Source organism: Falco biarmicus, chromosome 10 (assembly GCF_023638135.1).
Source record: "Falco biarmicus isolate bFalBia1 chromosome 10, bFalBia1.pri, whole genome shotgun sequence".
NCBI classification, from domain to species: Eukaryota; Metazoa; Chordata; class Aves; order Falconiformes; family Falconidae; genus Falco; species Falco biarmicus.
In genome coordinates this window covers 19431002-19451873 of record NC_079297.1, presented here as the reverse complement: position 1 = coordinate 19451873, position 20872 = coordinate 19431002, and the positions used below count along the sequence as shown (strand labels likewise).

The following is a 20872-nucleotide window of genomic DNA, read 5'->3' as shown; positions in this document are numbered from 1 at the left end:
CCATTTTCTAAGTTGTGTTACAGGGTTTTTTTTCCTCTCTCTGAAACATTTTTGCATACAGTCAGTCTAAATGAAATGCCACAGGAGATTACAATTCTCTAATTTGTTCAGAACACCCTTGTAATTTAATTTTTCTTCTTTGACATGCCTCTAAAAATGTGCTTAGAGGCAACGGTGAGGAAGAGCAATGTTACTACAGTAATTGTCTGCCAGGCATGGCCAGAAGCAGAATCTGGTGAATTTACAAGCATGTATCGGCCCCATTTAACCTAATTTCAAGGCTGCCTCCACTATTTGTGACTGAAAAGTGCTAGGTCTGATCCCAATGACAGCCTGTGCATTATATTGGCGTACTGTAGCTTTCCCAAGACATATCTGCCAAGTTGCAAAAGCCACAATTAATTTCATGTTGACATTCCAACACAGGCCACAATCCACAGCATTTGCTATACTGTCACCATCCTCTTGTAGAGTGATCCACTTTTTTCCCCTCTCAGATTTACAAAGTCGTAAAAACTAGGGAACTCTTGTTCTTATTCCCTATTTCTGTTGTATGTAACTTTTTCTTCAAATACTGAAAAGCTGGAACAAAAAAAAAATGCACTTGCAAATAGAACTACCCTGCTAAAGTCAACAACCATAGGGAAATTTCTCAATACACCAAAAATCACCTCCTTCCTATCATGAATTCCCCTGCAAAACACTGGTAAGTATTCAAGCCCTCATGAATGATCAGGCAGCTTTCATTCTGAGTAGGATACATAGACAAAATGTCATTTTGTTAAAGATGAGGTTTCATTTCGGAATCTATAGATGTCTGGCCCCTCTATCCCTCAGGCTGTCAGCTGAGGCCATCAGTTAATTTTGTGCGGACGCCCAACAGCATGTGTTAGGCACACACTGGAGGTGGCACATGAGCAGCAATATACCTGGCCCCACATGTGACATAGGGAGCCCACATGCTCCCAGCACAGTGTTGCAGCACGTTGTAGGGTTTTCAAAGAGGAGTAAGTGGTGGCACTGCACTTCATCAGCAAGAGGGGGGAGGGGGGGGTAAGGCAGCAACAGAGCAGATCTGAGGTGGAGCCATGCAGCTCTTTCAAAGCTTCCCTATCCCCTGATTGTGCCCATAAACCAGGCTATCCATCTGTCAATGCATGCTCATATTTGTAATTATTGCTCATTCGCAAGATGCCCTTTTGACAGTTTGTGTAGCATCAAGTTTGAACAGACATTATACAGCATTAAGCCTTCCAGAGTAGGCGATACTTGCTTTTATATTTAGCCACCCAAAAAGGGGCGGGCAGGCAAACGCTTTCAAGCATAATGAGAAGAAACAAGCTTTTACAGGGAGCTGGCAGTTAAACACCGGCTTAAGGAACATGCACCAGCCCGATAAAGCACCAGCTCCACCACAAAAACAAGCAGCAGCCCATGTCACAATCTCTCTCAGGCAGGACATCCAGATGGGGGGGGGGGGCACCTCTGAACTGCTGCTGTGGAGCTCACTTATTTCATGGCTTGTTTAGAGGAAGTGAAGAGATTAGATCGTCTTAGTGGTTTAGGAGACCTGGAAGGATTTTCATTATAGAGGTGAGGCAAAGGTTGGTGAGGGCAAGTAGAGAGCAGAGGAAGTTTTCTGAGAGTCTGTGGGAAAAGCTGGTTTCTGCTGTGCTGTAAAGGGACACTGAAAACACCCGTGTGGTTTATGCAGCTGAGATGCAGCACAACTCCACAGGCTTCACATGCACACCCTTCCTGCTGGGTGTAATTTCCTCCTAAGCCACATCCAGCCCCTTGGCACCAGGGTAAAAATATTTAAAAGCAGTTCAAGGGGCTGAAGCTGGATTTGCTCTTAAGTGTGCTACCTGCAGAGCAGCCAGCTAGTGTAAAGTGTAGAGTATTTGCCCCCACAAAGTCACCTCTGGATGAGCTGGACACAGCTCCTTCCACAAGGCAGCAGCAGTTGGTGGAGAAGCAATCCACTGCAGCCTCTCCTGTGCTGTAGCCACTTCTGCCCCTCATACTGAACAAACTGGGCAAAAAAAAGCTAAGACCTTAGAACCTGGTTCTCCCATTTTCAAACTTATTCCACCACAGCATTTGTGGGAAAAAAAGCAATGAAACTGGAAAGAGAAACAAAATAGGAAAAAGAGTCAGCAGGTTCTATTGGGACAAGACTTGACCTTGATACTAATACATAGGATCAGGTATGAGGACCATGTATAAGTCATCATCTTCAACTTGGAAGATGTTGGACCATGCCCAAAGACAGCAGTATTTCAGCAACCAGTAAAAGTTACAACAACAGGCCACCTACTCCCCACAGTCAGTTAGATAACACGCAAGGGCAGTGACAGGAGTATACAAACAAGGGCAGAAAGGAGTATACAAAGTCTTTAGTGATCACGTCTGGCTGTTTCAGACTGCAACAGATGCTGGCAGATGCTCTGCTGAACACAGTAGGAAGAACCATTAAAGCCAGGCAGACCACCAGCCTCTTAAACCTTGGCCATCAGCTTCTGTTCCCTGGGGTTTTGGTCAGCATGCTGGAAAGATACTCCCACTAAAACCTGTTATTATCAGTCTCGTGTGGTAGCAAATGATGGTAGTCTGCAAAGTGCTCAGACTTTTCAAGGCTAGCAGTCAGCTTAGTTTCAGGTTTAAGACAGCTGGAGGAACGCTCTGTCTGGTCTAAGGAATCAGTTCTTCCACCCAGTTGCTCTGTTATTAGCAGGCTTGCTCAGTCATGCATGGCCACACTGCCCAAAACCTGTCTAAATAGGCGGTGATGACCAAGACTGAAACCAGTCAAATCAGGAACTTTCCAGTCTAACAAGAAAAAAAACATTGCCATTCAACACTTAGCACAGGCTGGCCTCCTTGCCTTTTTTTTGATGCTCTTGGTTTCTTCTACAAGCCATTGTGAAGGGACACAACACACAGGGCAGCAGCTGGCTCAGAGTAAAGTTACACCATGCAGGTGAAACATTCACACTGCCTGAGGCTGTCAAAAAGGGGAGACTGCATTACACACACACACACAGAGACACACAGACACACACACACGCGCGCGTGCGCACCCCCCCCCCCACACACCCCCCCCCCCCACACCCCTTCTTTGCCTCTTCCTTGTCGCCAGCCACCCTGATTGTCCCACACTAGTTTCAGTGTTCACCAGGGTCACTACAGGCCAGTTTAGCTCATGAACCTAGCAGAAAACAGAAGAGGAAAAAGCAACCATTTCTGGCCAGTTTCTAGGGTTGGCTTGGCCAGTGGATGGCTCTAACAAGTTCCAGGGTCAAGTGCAGGGGGGGAGGACAGCAGGTTGCTCAGCCAGCTCAAGCATTCAGGTTATGCCTTCATGCTGAGGGATGCTGGCTAAGCTCTGCAGCGATAGGAAGTAGAAAGGGGCAGGGGGAGACAGAAGTGAATTGCTTCTAATGCCACAGCCAGCTCCTTGAGAGCTAGTACAGACCTTCCTGAAAGCAGACAGTACTTACTCACACCTACCATGACCAAGACATCTGTTCCCAAAACTGCATGGGCTGTAAATCCTGTGCCTAATTTTGTTTTTGTAATTTCCAGTGTATGTGTGTGCAAGCCAAAAAAAGGCAAAAGCAACAACAAAACGGGAGGCAACCACAGCCTTGCTTGCAGGGTTCAGTTGGTGCGGGTCTGTGATGTGCTCCCATCGCAGTGAGATACTGAGCACACTTCGGTAGCAGGGTTGGGACCTTCAGTGTTGCAGGGCAGATGGAGATGAGACACACTGAAAAAAGCAGTTCACAAACAGTCATTCCTCAGATAAGGACTCAGGCTGAAACAGCAAAGGCTGAACACCTAGAATTTGGCCAAGATGCCAGGACACTAAGAAACAGTGAAGATGTTAAATCAGGCCCAAAAGGGAAGCGGCTGTAATGAGTTCTCTTACAAAGCATTTCTTCAGTCAGGAGTTGCAGATTGAGCAACAGGCTGACATCAGCTAAAATAACAGGATGGTGGAGGGAGTGGCTCAGATGCTAAACCAAGCAGATGTTACTTAGGTCACCATGTAAAACATAATTTCTGATTGGGAAGATAACTAAACCAGAACTGCAGCACTGTTAGTTAATCCAGGAAACTGTCGGTAATGTTCAGCTGTATGAACCGGGTCAGCATGACCACACAAAAAAGCTATCAACCTTTTGCCGGAATTCCTAAGCAACTGCATCCCCTAGCCACTGCAAGGCTTAACCAGCAGGGAAGACTGCCTGACGTAGGCAATTTCTACTTCTTTCCCTGCCCCTATAGCCTCACTACAGCAGAGCTTCCCTGGGGAAGATGCTGTGTCAAGTCCAGGTCCTTGCCCCCAAGGAATACGCACCCCAATCCTTGCTCATTCGTTATCCCAAGTGCCTCGTTTTGAGAAGGGTCAAACGAATTTCCATCAAACCTTGTGCTTATTTAACTCCCACTCTTATCACGCTCCTCTTTGATCAGTCAGTTCAGATCCACAGACAAGAAAAAGGCTGTCTCACTGCCCTGTTAAAAACCAGTTTTGGATCCGAGGTACTCCCTGAGCCAGAACTGCCCACATACACTTTGCCAGCAATTATGACTAGCCCAAACAGTGGACAAGTGATATTTGCTGATCCTGCTGTTAAGCTATAGCATAGCATTAGGGCAGCATGATCCCTGCAAAAGATCTCTGCCAGTTCTCTTGCTTCTTTATTTGCCCAAAAGCTCGCTTGTTAAGAAAAGCCTGTGTTCACTCTCTGCTTTCTTCATCTTTTCATAGGGAATCACTAGGATCTACCTCCCTCCCTGTAAATGTGAACATTTCAAGAGGAACAGGGTGGACCACAGTTGTCAGCCTAGTAAAGAACATCCACTTCCAGTGTTTTCTACTGAAAAACCATCTCCTTTGCATCATCAGCTTAGTCCTGCTTGCAAGGCCCTGCGTCATCACAAACTTCTTCAGGTGGGAAGGGTTCAGTACCTTCTTGCTCTGTGCTAGAGGCCAGAAGAGCAGCTCAGTACAGGAGAAAGCAGTACCTCTTCAGCTACTTCAGCCTAAACTGGCCCACAGTCACAGCACAGAAACACAACCGCACAGAGGCCTACAGTAACGAAGCTGACAAGCAGGGAACACAGCTGCAAACTGAAGAGACTGAAAAAGGAAGAAGGGGCCTGAGAATCTGATTCTACAACCACATCCAGCATAAAAAGCGCCAGTGCATGGAGAAACTGAGGAACTGGAAGAGAAAGCGATGCTGTCATTACTTTAGATCAAATGGAAACTTTCTCTTCTTTTACTAAGCCCTTCAGAAGTGCCTTCTTTGAGAAACAACTGGTAGGACAGAATTCAGCCCCTCTTCCCGTATCACCCCTAACCAAAATCAGACCTCTTCTCTTTCAGTTTCTGCTTTCCTCATAGATGGGAGTATCAGGATTGAGCAACACCACCTACGAAAGCACCCAAACCCTAAGGGCTTGGATTTGAGAATCAGACAGAATCTCTTTCTGACCAGCACATGACCTTTACACATTTTTCTTCTTCAGAATGAGATAGCATTTAATTTTCAGGCAGCGCGTTCTGTCTGATGTCTGTGTATAACCAAAGAAAGGAAGGCACTATTCGTTTGCCAAGAGCAAATTTTAAAAAGCATCTATTTTCACCTTCGAAAAGCAGCAGATTGTCCTTGGTTTGTACTGCAAGTCAGGGGATATGGGAAGGGTTACAGCACTCAGCTTTACTTTCAGAGTTCAGCTCTCTTAGGAGGAATGCCGTCCTTTACAACTCTTTCCAGGAAGATTTCAGAAACTTAATGTTAACATTCCCATTTTGCTTACAGCACCAGGATTACAGTCAACACCTAGCACGCTGAGAAGTTGGTCACAACTCCCAGCACCCCTCCTCCTCTCATTTCAACCCCTTCCCGCCAAAATGCAAAAAACCAACAGAAAGCTGCTGACTGCCGGTGGTGCCTTCCAGTGTCATTACCACTTGTGCAGCTAACACACCTGCCTAATCCTGTCATCGTAAAGCACAAACACTCGTTTTCCTATAAGTACTTTCCACTTTGTTGGTCTTCATATACATTAGCTCTGCTTCCTCAAGCTGTCCAACCATGTCATAACTCATCTGGGTTTTCTTTCCCTTAGCAGAACCAATCTGAGTGACATTTCCACCTCAGCTGTCTGCCTAAGGCTGCCTGTAACATTAGGGCACCTTCCTGCTCTCCAGCCCACACCAGCCAGTGACCCAGAGCTCCTCCAGCTCACCACCACCTCACCTTGCCACTACGGCAAGCGAGCACACCCCGGCAGCTGTGGGGCAAAGCCATACCAAGGACACACTCAGCTGGCAGCGCCAGGTGCCCACAGAAGTCCTCATACAAGCTTTAGGCCTCTGGTGTGTGTGCCAGTGCGCTGCGGGGCAGGAAGGAAGCACTGGTAAATGAGAGAGGAGGGCTGGGTACAGCACCGAACTACCCTTCGCCTCCTTCCAGCCCTGCCGCTCACCCCGCTCACCCCCACGGGCAGTGGGCACGTGAAAAAGAAACCAGCACCCAACCTGCAAGCACAAAGGTGGCAAGGGACAGTGAAGGACGGCATGGGACAGCAGGCCAGGAGAGGCCAGGGAAAGCCCAGGAAACCCAGAGAAGGCAAGGGGAGGCCAGGGAAGGCACCCACCACAGCACCTGGCCCTGTCACCAGGCCACCCACCCGGTCAGGCACAGCTTGGCTTCCCTCCAGGCAACAGCAGCGTATAGCTCGGGCCAGGCCTGGGGCCCGGGACGGAGCGGGACACAGCAGTGGCGCCGAGGGGCAGGCCGAGCGAAGCCCCGGGAGGCCGTGCCGTGCCGTGCCGTGCCGTGCCGGAGGAGCCGCGGGGTCTCGGGCCTGGCCCTGCTGCCCCCGGGGGACTCCCGCTCTGCGCTGCCACCGCACTGCCACCAAGGGGCGCTGCCGGCGGAGCCAATCCGTGAGCGGGGCGGCGCGCGGAGCATGCTGGGAGTTGTGGTCCGTGGCGGCGCGGCGCCCACTGCCCCCCTGTTACCGGCTGACCGGTGCGCCTGGCGTACGGTTCTTTCCTCGGCGTTACTGCGGGGCATGCGGGGTATTTTCCGGCATCCCTCAGCGCTGCCGCTCTCGGACCGCGGCGGGGACCCCGGGCCCAGCAGGGCCGGCCCGGCGTTGCCATGGGGATCAGGCCTCAGTGTCGGGGTGATGATGTCATCACAGCGCCGCCAAGCGCCGCGCGCGGCACGCTGGGGAGCGTAGGCGGGGAGGGGGCAGCCCCCGGCAGAGGCGGGGAAAGTCGGCCGGGGCAGCCGCCAGCTGCGGGGCTGGGTGGTCCCCCGGCTCCGAGGTGGAGGGCCTCAGCACCGGCTGGCACACAGCCAGGCCCCGGTGCCCTGTGCCGGGAGCCGCGGAGGGGCAGGCGGCCTGCACATGGCAGCAGTGCGTGCACACCAGCCATAGCCAAGGTTTAACAAGCTCCGGTGGAGCTATTTGCGTGGTCAGGCCTCTGGTGGCACACACGGGTCTCTGCTGCCCGGGCAGGCCTCGGCCTCTTCCTCCTCCCCGGAGACAAAGAGCACCACTGCCGCGCTGCTGTCATCGCCACATCCCACACCAACACTGATGGCACCGGTTCACAGATGACTGGCAGCCCATTTCCCTGTTTTCTTGCGATTATAATAATTTCTGTGCTGGTATTTGCCCTTTTGACTCTGTGAGCTCCTAGCTCTGCCTCTCATCGTACTCCAGCTTCCCACAGACCACCTCATGGCTCTTTCTGCGGCTTGGTTTCTTCAGCAGCCTGAGCCATGGTTACATGGTGGGGCCTTTTTAGGGTTGGACCTTGGGCTCTTGGCACAGAGGGAGCAACAGGAGTGTTACATTGCATCTTCAGGTTTATAAGAAAGAAGCTGTTGCTGACATATGTACCTAACAGGCACACACACAAAATTTTCATCCTCTGAGGTTGCCGCTGTAAGAAACTACCATTGTCACTGTTTAAAAAAGCCATAATTATGTATTCTTTGGTGGGGACACATGGAAGAAAGAAAAAGAAGCAACTCAGGGCCAAGTCAAGTTGGTCTTCAGGACCACACTGTATTAGGAACCACCAAAGCACCTGGGTTGGGAGGCGTCCTCAGAGAGTCATCCAGCATCCCAATGCGCTTTGGCTGAGCTGTGCCATATGGTGGGGTGCGTCCACAACCTGTCGTGATGCTTGGGGGTTATCCTGCCTTAGGGGCAGGGCATGCTGCTTGTCTTTACTGAACTTCAGGAGGTTCCTCTTGGCCCATTCCTCCAGCTCATCATGAGTACCTCTGAACACTAATCCTGCCTTCATGGCTATGAACTGCTTCCCCCCACAGTTTACCATTACCTGCAGACTTGCTGAGGTGCCTTCTGCCCTTCATGTTGGTAACTGATGGTGCTGATGGCAGACAGGATTGGGGCCCTGGTGGTGTTCCTTGAGTGATGCCACCCATAACTGGCTGCCACTTGGACTTCAAGCTGTTGACTGCTGCACTTTCGTCTTGAAGGTTCTGCTCCTCGTTTTTATCTTGCCCCCTGGCAGGGGGGCAGCTGCCATTCCCCATCTCCTTCACCACCACTGTGCAGGAACAGGCTCCCAAGAAGGAACACAGGAGCATTTCTTGGGTTTGCAAAGGATGGGATTAGGAAACCTGTCTTTTAGCAGCAGATTAGAGTGACAGAAAATGGGCAAGGGCAGCTAGACGGGCTCCTACAGACACCAGCAAGTGGAAAGCCAACAAAAAAGGGATCCAGCACTGAAATGACAGGAAATGCTGTGCAGCCTAAGCAGAATCATAGAATGGTTCGGGTTGGAAGGGACCTCAAAATGATCTAGTTCCAAACCCTCTGCCATGGGCAGGGACACCTTCCACTAGACCAGGCTGCTCAGAAGCCCGCTGCACCAGTATATTAAGCAGGTTATAATTAATATTTGTTTATACTGGATCCAGACACCAGTGTACCACAAAAGTGTATCTTGACATCGATGTATGTGTTTTGTAACACTGCGACATGGCTGACAGCATAACCGTGAACAAGCATTTTGTAACACAATTAAGCAGAAATAAAAAACCTAATTATGCCATGAGAAGAGAAACAAGGGATTGTGGTATACAGGTAGAAACAGATTATGGAAAACGTATACAAGTAGTAAAACCTTCAAGGTGAGAACACAGGATGAGAACAGGCATGAAAGATGTCTGGTGGGAGCAGAACAGGCAGGAAGAATGCCAGGTGAAACCTGAACAAGTCCAGTCCTAAAAATACAATAAACTGTGTCATGAGCAGATGACATTCCTCTCTACAGAGGGTGTGGCAGTGCTGGCTTCTTTTCCAAATTTAATACGTTCAGTCACACCCATATGTAGTAGTCATCTAAACCAGACTTTTCTTTAAAACATCTTGGTTGAGAGTTGTCTCAATAGTAAGCTGAAAAAATACAATTTTCTTCTGTATTAGGGATAGACTCTCATCACAGACAGTGAGGAGAAAGAGATCCTTTTGGTATCGGATCCACCTGGCCTGGGCTTCTGTTTTATGATAAGGTGAACCACCTTCTAAGTTGACTACTTTTTTCCAGTGACTATCAAATGAACCTGGGAAGCTAGTTCAGGTGCAGACATTCCTAACAAGTCACTGACATTTAGACAGGTGGCTCCCATCACTTGTATTTTTACTGCGTATTGCACCAGAAACACACTGTATCTTTCCACTTCTAAGAAAATCACTGAGAAAACACTCTTCTCTCTGCTGTTCGCCTTAAGGCATCCTTCACCTCTTTGTTCCGCAGGCTATAAATCAGGGGGTTCAGCATGGGAAAGACAACAGTATAAAATGCAGAGACCACTTTGTCCGTGTCCAGTGTGTAGCTGGAGCTGGGCCGTAAATATGTGAAGAGGAGGGAGCCATAGAATAACCCGATGGACATCAGATGGGAGGTGCAGGTGTAGAAGGCTTTGTGCCTGCTAGCTGCCACGTGGATCCGCAGGATGGTACTGAGGATGCAGGCGTAGGAGATGGCGATGGTCAGGAAGCTGCTGGTTTGTATAAAGCCGCACAGGGTGAAGAGGAGAACCTCGTTGAGATGTGTGTTGGAGCAGGAGATCTCTAGCAGCGGGGGAATATCACAGAAGAAATGGTTGATCACGTTGGAACCACAAAACGACAGTGTGAATGTGAAAGACGTGTGCACCAGTGAGGTCAGACCCCCGCTGAGATAAGCCCCAGCCACCATGGAGGTGCAGACCCTGCGGGACATGGCAATGGTGTAGAGGAGAGGGTGACATATGGCCATGTAGCGGTCATAGGCCATCACAGCCAAAATGAGGCACTCTGCGTCAGTGAAGGCAGCAAAGAGAAACATCTGTGTTGCACAGCCAACTAAAGAAACTGTCTTCTGCTGTGCTAAGAGGTTTACCAGCATCTTGGGAGCAATGGCAGATGAACAGCTAAGGTCTAAGAAAGATAAATTGCTTAGGAAATAGTACATGGGGGTATGAAGGCTGGCATTGAGTTGGACAAGCATGACGAGACCAACATTCCCCACCAAAGTGATGGCGTAGATGAGTAGGAAGAGCCCAAACAGGGGTATCTCCACCTCTAGGCGATCCGTGAAACCCAAGAGAACGAACTCGGTCAGTGCGGTGCGGTTTTCTTCAGGCATTTCATTACTTTGTGTTTGGCTTCATACACCTAAGATTTGTCACAGGATTGGTCAGTCCTAGCGAGTAAGCAACACACAAACACATTACATCCCTTACAAGACAGAGGCAGTGGAAACATAAGCATCTCACCCAGTATCAGAGGGGGAAACAAGTGGCTTAGATGATGCCTATTGAAAGGAAAGCTTAGGAGGACATGCAAAGAGACCTTTACAAATGCACTTTAGCTGTGGAATTCCTTCCTGTATATTCCTTTCACATATGTGAAATTGGAGCTCAGGTGGGATTTTATTGAAGAGATAGACCGTAGTGCAGGTATAGAAGAAACTTTGTATGATATAGCACTTGAGGAAAAACATTGAGTCTAACAGCTGCTGCACATTTACCTCTGTGACCAGTGGAGTGAGGAGTTCAGGCACACTTAACAACGATCTTTCTGAGGCAGTGGCGAAATTGAACACTGGAACAAATTGATTGAAATGCTGGAACATAACCAGATTTTTTTTTTTTTTTTTTGACAAAAAGACATAATCAGTTTGGAACAAACACAAATCATTGAGTTTAAAATGAAAATAAATATTGCATCTCATTCTGGGATTTCTTGCAAATATTTTCCTGAGGCTGATTAATTCTTAAGCAATTGATGAAAAGAAAGCCATGAATATTGTTTTTAAGCATTCAGACATAAATATGTTTAGATTTTCCAAGCACTTTCCACCACATATCTTTTTTTGGCTGAAGCTATTAACTGAATTTGAATTAGAATCAGTCCCTTGGAAAATGAATTCTGGGTATTAATTTTACCTTTCCAGAAAAAGTGAGTAATTTAACTTAATTTTGTAAAAGTTAAGACATGTGTTTCTGCTGATGCCAGTGTAAATTCTAGGCGGGGCAGATATATCTTTGCCCACCTTTACCTTTATAGGAAATGTAAGGATTACAAAAGAACATCTAATAAAAGGACTGCCAACACAGGTCAGTTAAAAAATCCTGTAAATATCAGTTCTGTGTGGATAAAGGCACAGACAAACCAGAAACATTTCAGATTCCTGGGAAAAAAAACCCCTAAGCTGATTCATTCAGGATAGGATACTAGATGGTTCCAGTGGAGTCTGGGGGTTCAGAAAGGAGAGCTCGAGTTCCCAACAGGGTTTCTAGGCACTCCAGTTGTGACAAAACTCACCTGTATTTGGCTTTCTAAAGGTTCATCTGAGTGCATCGTCTTCAGCTCTGTCTATAACCGTTACAGACGGGCAGCTGTGATGCATCATCTCCTGGCTGCGTGCATGTCTGTTGATGAGAAAGGAAGCCTGGGTGACCAATATAAATTCACTGACAAAATTTTAGGTGGTTACCTTCAAGTGAGATGAATCTCATTTTAGACAGCTTTGATCTTTTTTTTCCGAGATCCTTCATTCTTGGTGAAGGCTTGGCACATCCTATAATCTTAATAATTTTCACATGTTTTCTGAATTACTCCAGAAAATGCCTGGGGTGACTCAGGTGATGACATAGGTTCCCCCATTAGATTCCTAGAATAAGCTGACAAGTTCCACAGAAATTCAATTGTGTTCTAGTTTTAGCCAAGACCAGTTAAAGAGAGACCACGTAATATTTATTTTGTTACAGGCAATTGGAGAGATTTCTGGTGAAAGTAAGAAAGAACCTTTCTGCCCTGAAAAATATTCCATGGTTAACGCACATGTGGCTGTTTCTTCACTTTTTCAGCTGTTGATCATGCTCGGAAATTAAGGCATAGAAATCCTAGCAGCTGCTAACAATTCAGTGGTCTGTGATGAATACCTGCAAGAGATTTCAGTTCTCAGATTAAAATCTAGGGGCAATAAAAAAAAAAAACAAAAAACACCACAAACCTCCCCCCTTTTTAAAGATATGCTTGTATTTATTTTTTCTTTTGTGGTATTGTGATGCAGCAACTCTTTTCCTTTAGCACATTTGAAATCCATTCAGTCAACAAGGCAACTGACTTAGAATAATTGCTACACAACTCCCTGAATGGAAGGAAATTTTTCTTATTAGGGGACTTACCTGCTAGAGAAATATTTGGGTTTTTTCCTGGATGCGGGAAATGTTTCTTTTGGGGAATGTCACAGATTTTATATCTTCCTTTTGGACACGGGAGACCACGATGTTCTCAAGGGAAGAGTAGAACAAACAATTAAAATGCTACCGGTGTTGTCTCAGTGTGGAAACGTTTCAATGAAACAACAGGCTCTAAAGATATAGTACACACTCTTGGAAATGCTTCTGATATTTCCTTTGGCTGGAAACCCATAAACAGTATTTTTTTTAAAGTATCAAAACAGTGCTGAAATGAGGATGGTGGTTTTGACAAAACAGAGTCCCAACCTGTGATCTGGAGCCACAGATACAAGGCCACTGCGGCCCTGAAGCGATCGCTTTTTGAAAAAATTTCAAATGCATCTCAAAGTGATTGCGGCAATTTCAAAAATGGAATTCCAGCAGTCATTAGAACCTTTAGTACCGTGATTGTGATCATGTAAAATTAAAAGTAGTTGGTTCTCGCTAGCTGAAGTTCCCCATATAATACATAAATTATACACCCAGAGGAAGATTTAAAGCAGTTTAATTTGTTACTTTACTACTTATATTAAGCAGTAGTTAATCTCTTCCTTTAATGTCTTTTTAGTTTAAAAAAAAAAACACAAAAAAGAGCTAATCCTTGTATTTTCATGGGAGAGTTGTGATATGAATTGACTGTGAATAAAGAATATCTGGCAGCTGCCTAGATGGACAGACACAATTTAAAAAAAGCTTTCAATTCAACGGCTCTTCACTAGCAGCTGTTTAACTTGACAAATGTGCAGCTGATGTATTTTTCTGTGAGGAAACTTGGGTAACTCTTTCAACATTTTTATTCTTCAACTAACAAGCTTTATTTGCATTGCTTGCCTTTTTCTTCCTTCTGTCTAGTTCCTGTGTGAATGGAGGCTGTATATATGTTCATGGGCAACCACTTAAGGTCTTAGTTTTATTTCATCTGAACCCAAGACATTCCTCCCAGTGGTCTCCAATAACATCTAAATGGAATGAGGACAACTTTGTACAACATGCAGTTTCTATTGGGCACAACACCAGACCTCAAAGGCTCCAGAGGTTAGAGGAACCCTAAAAACACATGAAAATTCATCTTAACTGATTTTAGGCATCTTAAAGTTATTAAGTCAAGTAAGTTAGTTGGGTTCTTTTAGCTATCGTTGGCAAAAAATAGGCACTTCCAAAGGACAACTCATCCCATCGTAAAATAAGTTTCTAAGGAAACCTGTGCGTACTGCTTTCTGCAGGTCCCTTCCTCCCTACAGGGGCTATAAAATAAGCACAGACAGCTAGGTTAGGCTCGTATAGCTCAGTTCTATACCGCTGAAATGACACAAAATGGATCCTACCCTTTCCTATCTCCATGCCCTGACCCTCAGCACTTGCCCAGAACACAGCTTGAAGCTATGGGTTCACCCCTGAGGCAAGACCCTAAATACTGAGCAAAACAACCACGTGGAAGGAAAGAACACTGCAGCAGAACTGATTCTTATTTTTCCCACTTCAAAAAACTGAGAAGCAATGTAAAAACTCCACAGAGGCTTCCAGGAGCCAAGGATGGGTGTGTTTGGACCTTCTGAGACTCTGGATAGAGGCTAAAGCAGGGGTCCTCAAACTACGGCCCGCAGGCCGGATACAGCCCCCCAGGGTCCTCTGTCGGGCCCCCAGTATTTACAGAAACCCCCGCCGGGGGTTGGGGGGGGGGAAACCAAGCAGCCGCAGATGACTGCCTGCCACTTCATCCACGTGCCGGCCCCCTGGTTAAAAAGTTTGAGGACCCCTGGGATAAACCATGATGTAGGACAGGGATGTATGGATGCTCTGCTGTGGGGGGAGTGACTTGGGAAAGCCCATCCAGGACAACAGGGGAAAATTACTGCATTTGGATTGTTGTTCGTATCTCTGCTCTTTCATTTGATATTCTTAGTATGGGGTTCGTCACTCAAACAATCAAAAGTTACTTGTCTAAGCTTAACTTCTAGATTGCTCCAGTAATACACGTAGAGAAATAATTACTCAAGTTCTAGAAAGTATTCAGAGTGCAAACAACTATGTACAGGCTACTGTGAACATTGCTTATCTGAGGAGGACACTGCTTCCCTTCTGATCCAGCAGTGCTGCCAGGGACCAGTTATGTGTCTAGCACTGATCAGCCATCTCAGCTGACTACAGACTGTAAATCAGTAAAAATAAATCTCAGTGGTCCAAGGCGGAAGACAGCCAGTGACGTAAACTACCTTTAGATTGAATGAGAAGAATGCAGACTGGAATTCAGCTTGCATGGGTTGGTATAGTTTCATGAGGGCCAGCAAAAACCTGAAATAATGATTTACCCTCCTTTCATGTCAGCTCTTTCTAGCTCTCATATGAAGGCTGAACATTTCATGAGGCCAGCAATGTCCTGCAACCCGTTGCTTTGTGTGACCCCGTGACTCAGAGGACCTGTGGCCAGAAAGAAAATGCCATCTGTGTAAAAACAATACAAAAAGAAAGTGCCAACTTATTGTCAAGTAAGTTATAACATTATGTTCTGGATGTTTTTTTTCGTTGTTATTTTTCTCCCCTAATGAGCTCTGTATTAATGAACCAAAACCAGCAGCAGGCTGCAACCATTGCATCACTCAGTGGGATGCCGCTGGGACACATAATGGCACTTAAAGTTGATTGTGAAGACCTTGCCATTCCCCTTGACTGTGCAAACCATCTCACCTGTGGGGAATGGCAGGCGGGGAGGGGCAGTGTGCTGACAGCTTGATCTGGTAGTCAGAGCTTCTCTAAATGCCATTTTGTGTCCAGCTTTGTAGCAGCATTTGCTCCTGAGGAAAAGAAAGCATAATTTTTAACGTTAGTTTCCAAGGTAGGAAACCTGTGCATAACCTGAAATATTATAAAATCTAACAGACTGTTAATTGTGTCCCTGTTTTATTCTCTATCCTTGCTCTATACTTTAAACCTTGGGCACAGAATGAGCATCATTGCAGTCTTCTGCTCATACACACAACAGTCAAAAATTACTTAATGAATTTTCACGTAAGGAATGCTAAAAGCCTACCAAAAAAAAAAAAAATTGTTTATAGAGAGGAAAATTGTTTTGACCTGAGCTGGTTTCTTCTTATTATTTTGGAAAGAAAATAGGAGAACAAATACTTGTGAATGTCCATGTGGCTTCTTTTCCTAACTTGTGGAGACTTTTGGACTCTTGCTCCTGAAAGCTTGTACTGGAGTGACAATGACATTCAGGTCAGTACTTCACACGAGAGGTCTGTGCCCTCAGCTGGGGCAGATCTGCGATAGCTGCAGTTCAGCCGTTCTCTGTGGTTACAGCAGAGGCAGGGTTGGTTTAAGACTTAAACATGTGTTAAAAGTCTTAAACATCTTTAAGTCTTAATCTCAAACCACCAAAATCCACAGAAGTTCTAATATTGGCTTGCTGAGCACTGAAATGTGGGGTTACAGCAAAAGAAGAATCATTTAACAGCATCAACTTGCCACACAGACCATAGTGCTGGTCACTACCGATAGTCTGACTGACTTGTCTAGAATTTCCTGTAGCACAGAGAATTATTAGGAATCGAGCAGCTGGGCTCTGCAAGTGCTGCCAAGCAGCTGAAGCACTGTAACTGGAAGTGCACTCTTAGTTAATCTCAGTACAATGCAAACAGCAGGAGCTTAAAAGATATTTCAATCATTCAGTTGCTTCAGTGAAAAGCTCCACCTTGCAAGCTCAGGCATTTAATACACCTGCAATTAACAGTTCTCATTTTCTACAGACCTTTGAGCAGAAGTGTCAAACCAAGACCACAATCTGAAAAGAAGAGGCATTTTTCTTGAAGTCAATGTTTCAAGAGAACTGAAAAGGTAATTGTGAGGCTATAGTGTTCTTGCCTTTGTTTCAGCCACAGACGCGCTGCTGTTTAACGTACCTATAAAGTCTGTTGGTCTCATTTGTCTGACTAAGTATTATCCCCTACAGAGACAGACTTCTCCAGGTTATCTAATCATTGCATGCTCTTTATAAGCAGTGATGAGAAACCGGCACCTCTAAGAGGCGATTCATTTCACCCCGAAGTAAGTAGACATTTTAAGTCGCTTACGTGAATTCTGCCTTAAAGTGCCTGCTTCCTTTCAATGTGGCTGTAAACGAAACCTGGAATGGCTACTTCAGACGCAGCTGTCCCCCTAGGAAGTAGGTGATGTTAGGCAGGATGGGTTCTGTCCTCAGTATCAGCTCCTGTTTCTTTCAGTTTATACGAACTCCTTTCATCATGTTGGAAAACCACAAGTGTGATTTTGCCAGGCCAGACGTATAGGCTTTCCTCCTGCCCTTAGCACAGACAGGTTCAGGGACACAGGGCAAGGTCTGTGACTACACTGCCCCGTCTTCTCCTTTGAATTGTTACGTTTGGAATCAGCAAATAAACTTTAATGAAATTATCATCTGCTTTTTAACATAAACTGCTTTTCTACTTGGATTTTATTTTATTTTTTAAATTTGGGGGTATCTTTCTGTGAAGACTTCTCAGAACTGCACTGACCAACTTAGACATCATTTTCAGAAGCTGAGAGCAATTTATTACTCCACTATTTAAAGAACAAAAGAGCAGATAACCAGAATCATCCTGTCATTCCTCCTAGGCACAACGGACACAGATAAGCATTTGAGAGAATTTAACAGTAGAACTAAGCAGGAAATACTAAGAAATACCAGAATGAATAACAAGTTTCTCCTCTTTCCTGGAACAATCTCAGCAGAGGAACAGAAGTAATCCTTCTTTGAGACTCTCCTTACAGAAGCATTAAGTGGACAGATAACAGCAAGCTTCTCAAGAGAATCGAGTCAAGTATCCAGTTCTGGCACGCTAACAGCTAGGTTTCCATTAAAATAAGGCAGCATCAAATTTTCTTCTACTGCATTCCTGCCTGACATTTGTTCCTAGCATTGTTATGGCTTATTCTTCTATCCAGAGTTGTAACTGACTTGTGTTCTTTGATTTTTCTCCCTCCTAAAAATTCAGGTTCATTAAGGAAATGGTTAGAGGAAACAAGACAACTGTTGATGAGTTCATTCTCTTGGGAATCACAGATACTTGGGAGCTGCAGGTCATTCTCTTTGTGTTGCTCCTTCTTATCTGTGTCACCTCATTGGTGGGGAATCTCGGCATGATTGCATTAATCAGGTTTGACTCACGACTCCACACCCCCATGTACTACTTCCTCTGCCACCTCTCTCTGGTAGACCTAGGTAATTCCTCAGTGGTTTCTCCCAAAATGCTAGTGAGCTTCTTTGATGAAAGGAAAGCCATCTCTCTGGCAGGGTGTGCAGCCCAGATGTACTTCTGTGGAGTCTGCATGATCACCGAGTGTTACCTGCTGGCTGCGATGGCCTATGACCGGTACATGGCCATCTGTAACCCTCTGCTCTACGTGGCCGCCATGTCTCAAAAGGTTTGTGTCCAACTGGCTGTGGGATCCTATGTAGTAGCTGCTGTGAATGAAATAGTGCTTGTCAGCTCAGTGTTCAGTTTACACTTCTGTGGCCCTAATGTCATCAATCACTTCTTCTGTGACATTCCTCCGCTCCTGAAACTTTCCTGCTCCAGCACTACAGTCAACGAACATATGCTTTTCACCATTGGTACTTTGGTTGCGCTCAGCACTTTAGTATTCATTGTTGTCTCTTACGGTTATATCCTTACTGCTGTCCTGAGGATCCGCTCGTCAGAGGGCAGGCACAAAGCTATCTCCACCTGTGCCCCACAGTTGACATCAGTCTCAGTTTTTTACGGGACTATGATATTCATGTACCTCCGTCCCAGTTCTAGCTACTCCCTGGACCAGGACAAAGTGGTATCTGTTGTGTACACCATGGTGATCCCCATGCTGAACCCCCTCATCTACAGCCTGCGGAACATGGAGGTGAAGGATGCTCTCAAGAAACTCCTCGGAAAAGTTCTTGTTTCCTTTAGAAGTCAAACTGGTAAAGAGGTGTCACACTACACAAAATAAACTTGGACATTCTTGAATTTCAGTCTCCGTTTGGCTGCTGACCATTTAAACTAAAAGCAACAAGAAGACAGCAATCATGAGGACCCTGATGATGCTTGTGCATGTCATTGCTACAGGACATAGCCAGCCACTGCTTGCTTTCTCCTCTGTCAGGGAGTAGCTATACTGTCTGATTTTACCCTTAAACCCACTAATTATACTCAAAGCCTCACATGGACTCCTTTCCCACATGCCACCCTCTAAAGCCTTGGTGTTTTGTGTCACTCCATAAGAGGCTGTATTTTTCAGCCTGAGAAGCATCCCTCACGTTCTTCTGGCAGATCTTCAAGAGGGAACGATGAGGCAATGAGGAGATCCAGATCCCCACAGATGTTTGCTAAGAATAAATCTGGGCTAGTGTGTTTGAAAGCAGGAACATTTCCAACTGGCAGTGTAGACTGAGTTTGCAGAAGCCAAGTTTAACATTACTAATGAGCAATGCTGTTTTAAGATCAAATAAATGAATGCTACATATGTCCATTCCTCGGATGATGTTCAGCAGTCAGACACAGCTTGATGCAATCAATTCTATGTGACATCTTTATAGGACCCTTTGCTGATATAGAAAACCCATCTATTTTTAAAAGACAAACAACAAAATTTGCAAGTCCCAGCTCTGGATTTAAATAGAATATGTCATCTAAGATGACAGAGCACCACTAACAAATATTTATCCATTGGTAGAACCAAAACCAGGCCGTAACACATCAACTGAAGCCCTTAGGAACAGGAGAGAAAAGGGGAGCTTTTGTCTAAGAATTCCTGTGGGGAAGCTCTTCCTATGTGCCAGACTTAGGAAAAGTTACTTTTGGAGATATATATTTCACTCCTTTGATAATAGTAAATGTGAATTGCCCGTTTCCCTGTTAAATACACAAAACTAGGGACATGAATCCTAGCCATGCAGAAACAAAGCAGTGCAAAGACATCTGTGACATGAAGTTCATCTTAGAAAAGGTACGTGGGAGGGTGATTAGTCCCTTGCCTGACTTCAAACTCACTGAACAGACCAGGAAAAACTACTGGACATGACATGAGAACCCACTGGACATAAACAACAGTGAGGGCCTGTCGAATGAACAGGACCAGGTCGGACAGCCAGATTTCACCAGTGGTTGGGAGGGCACCAGAGGTGCTGGAGGTGGGCAGGCTTCACATGGGGTTGAAGGGGAAGCACTGGGCACCCTCTGTGGAACAGACCCTCACCAGGCCAGCGGTGCCTAGGAACCACACCAGCAACACCACGGGTCTAGTTTACCTGGGAATCAAGAATAGCAAAGTTGGAGTGAACGTGGGGAAGTGATCAGGGTGGGTCATTTATTCGGGAGGAGGCAATGGTGGAGAAACAGGTGTCACGGCTGATGAGGGAAGAGCATGAAGCGGACAACGAGAAAAGGAAGGTTCTGGAAGGGCCTGGTGGCCTCTGAGCAGGCTGCTGGCCAGTTTGTTTGTCTGTGCTTGACCACCACAGCTGATCCCATCCTCTTACTAAATCATATTCGCAGTGATGAGCTATGTATTTATGACTACTTCTGCCAGCAACCGGGTTTTAGAGCTTAGAAATTCTTTTGGGGAAGAGATGCAACTACCTACCAGGTATAAGCAACACAATTATTTCACCATACGTCAGCTGAGCCAAACTGAACAAAAATCTACTCACATGGCCATGCAGAGACAGCAGCAAATGCACACACCTAGTGGAATGAGAGCTCCTAGCCACGTTTACTGTCTGTGATGGGTTGCAAACAGAGGAAAAATAGCTTCAAGGAGAGATGGAGCAGAACATCCGAGTCTAGCCCCCAAACCATGAAGTTTTGTGAAGAAAATGGAATTTAATATTGAAGATATTATATTTCATACCTGGGTTAGACAGACTGAGTACTGTTTACTTTCTGAGTCCAAGGAAGTTTAGAAGTAGAGGCACATTCCTGCAATGTGTCCGCATGGCTACTGTCCTGGAGCTGCAAGGGCCAGCTGGTCCCTAAGGGACAGGGAGGAAGAAACCAAGGGGGACACCAGGGCAGGCAGTGCCTCATGCTTGGGGCACA

General features: G+C 46.0%; 2 protein-coding genes across 2 annotated transcripts; one reads left to right on the top strand and one right to left on the bottom strand.

Annotated features, from left to right (window-relative positions):
- Positions 1 to 8643: 8643 nt before the first annotated feature.
- LOC130156434 (olfactory receptor 5AS1-like) lies at positions 8644 to 11174 on the bottom strand. Its single transcript, XM_056354930.1, has one exon. The coding sequence runs from the start codon at positions 10700 to 10702 to the stop codon at positions 9764 to 9766; it is 939 nt and encodes a 312-aa protein (XP_056210905.1). The 5' UTR covers positions 10703 to 11174; the 3' UTR covers positions 8644 to 9763.
- Positions 11175 to 16468: 5294 nt separating this feature from the next.
- On the top strand, positions 16469 to 19254 carry LOC130156433 (olfactory receptor 1019-like). Its single transcript, XM_056354929.1, has 2 exons — positions 16469 to 16637; positions 16753 to 19254. Exon 2 carries the CDS (start codon positions 17808 to 17810, stop codon positions 18783 to 18785), a length of 978 nt encoding a protein of 325 aa, XP_056210904.1. The 5' UTR covers positions 16469 to 16637; positions 16753 to 17807; the 3' UTR covers positions 18786 to 19254.
- The last annotated feature ends 1618 nt before the right edge of the window (positions 19255 to 20872 follow it).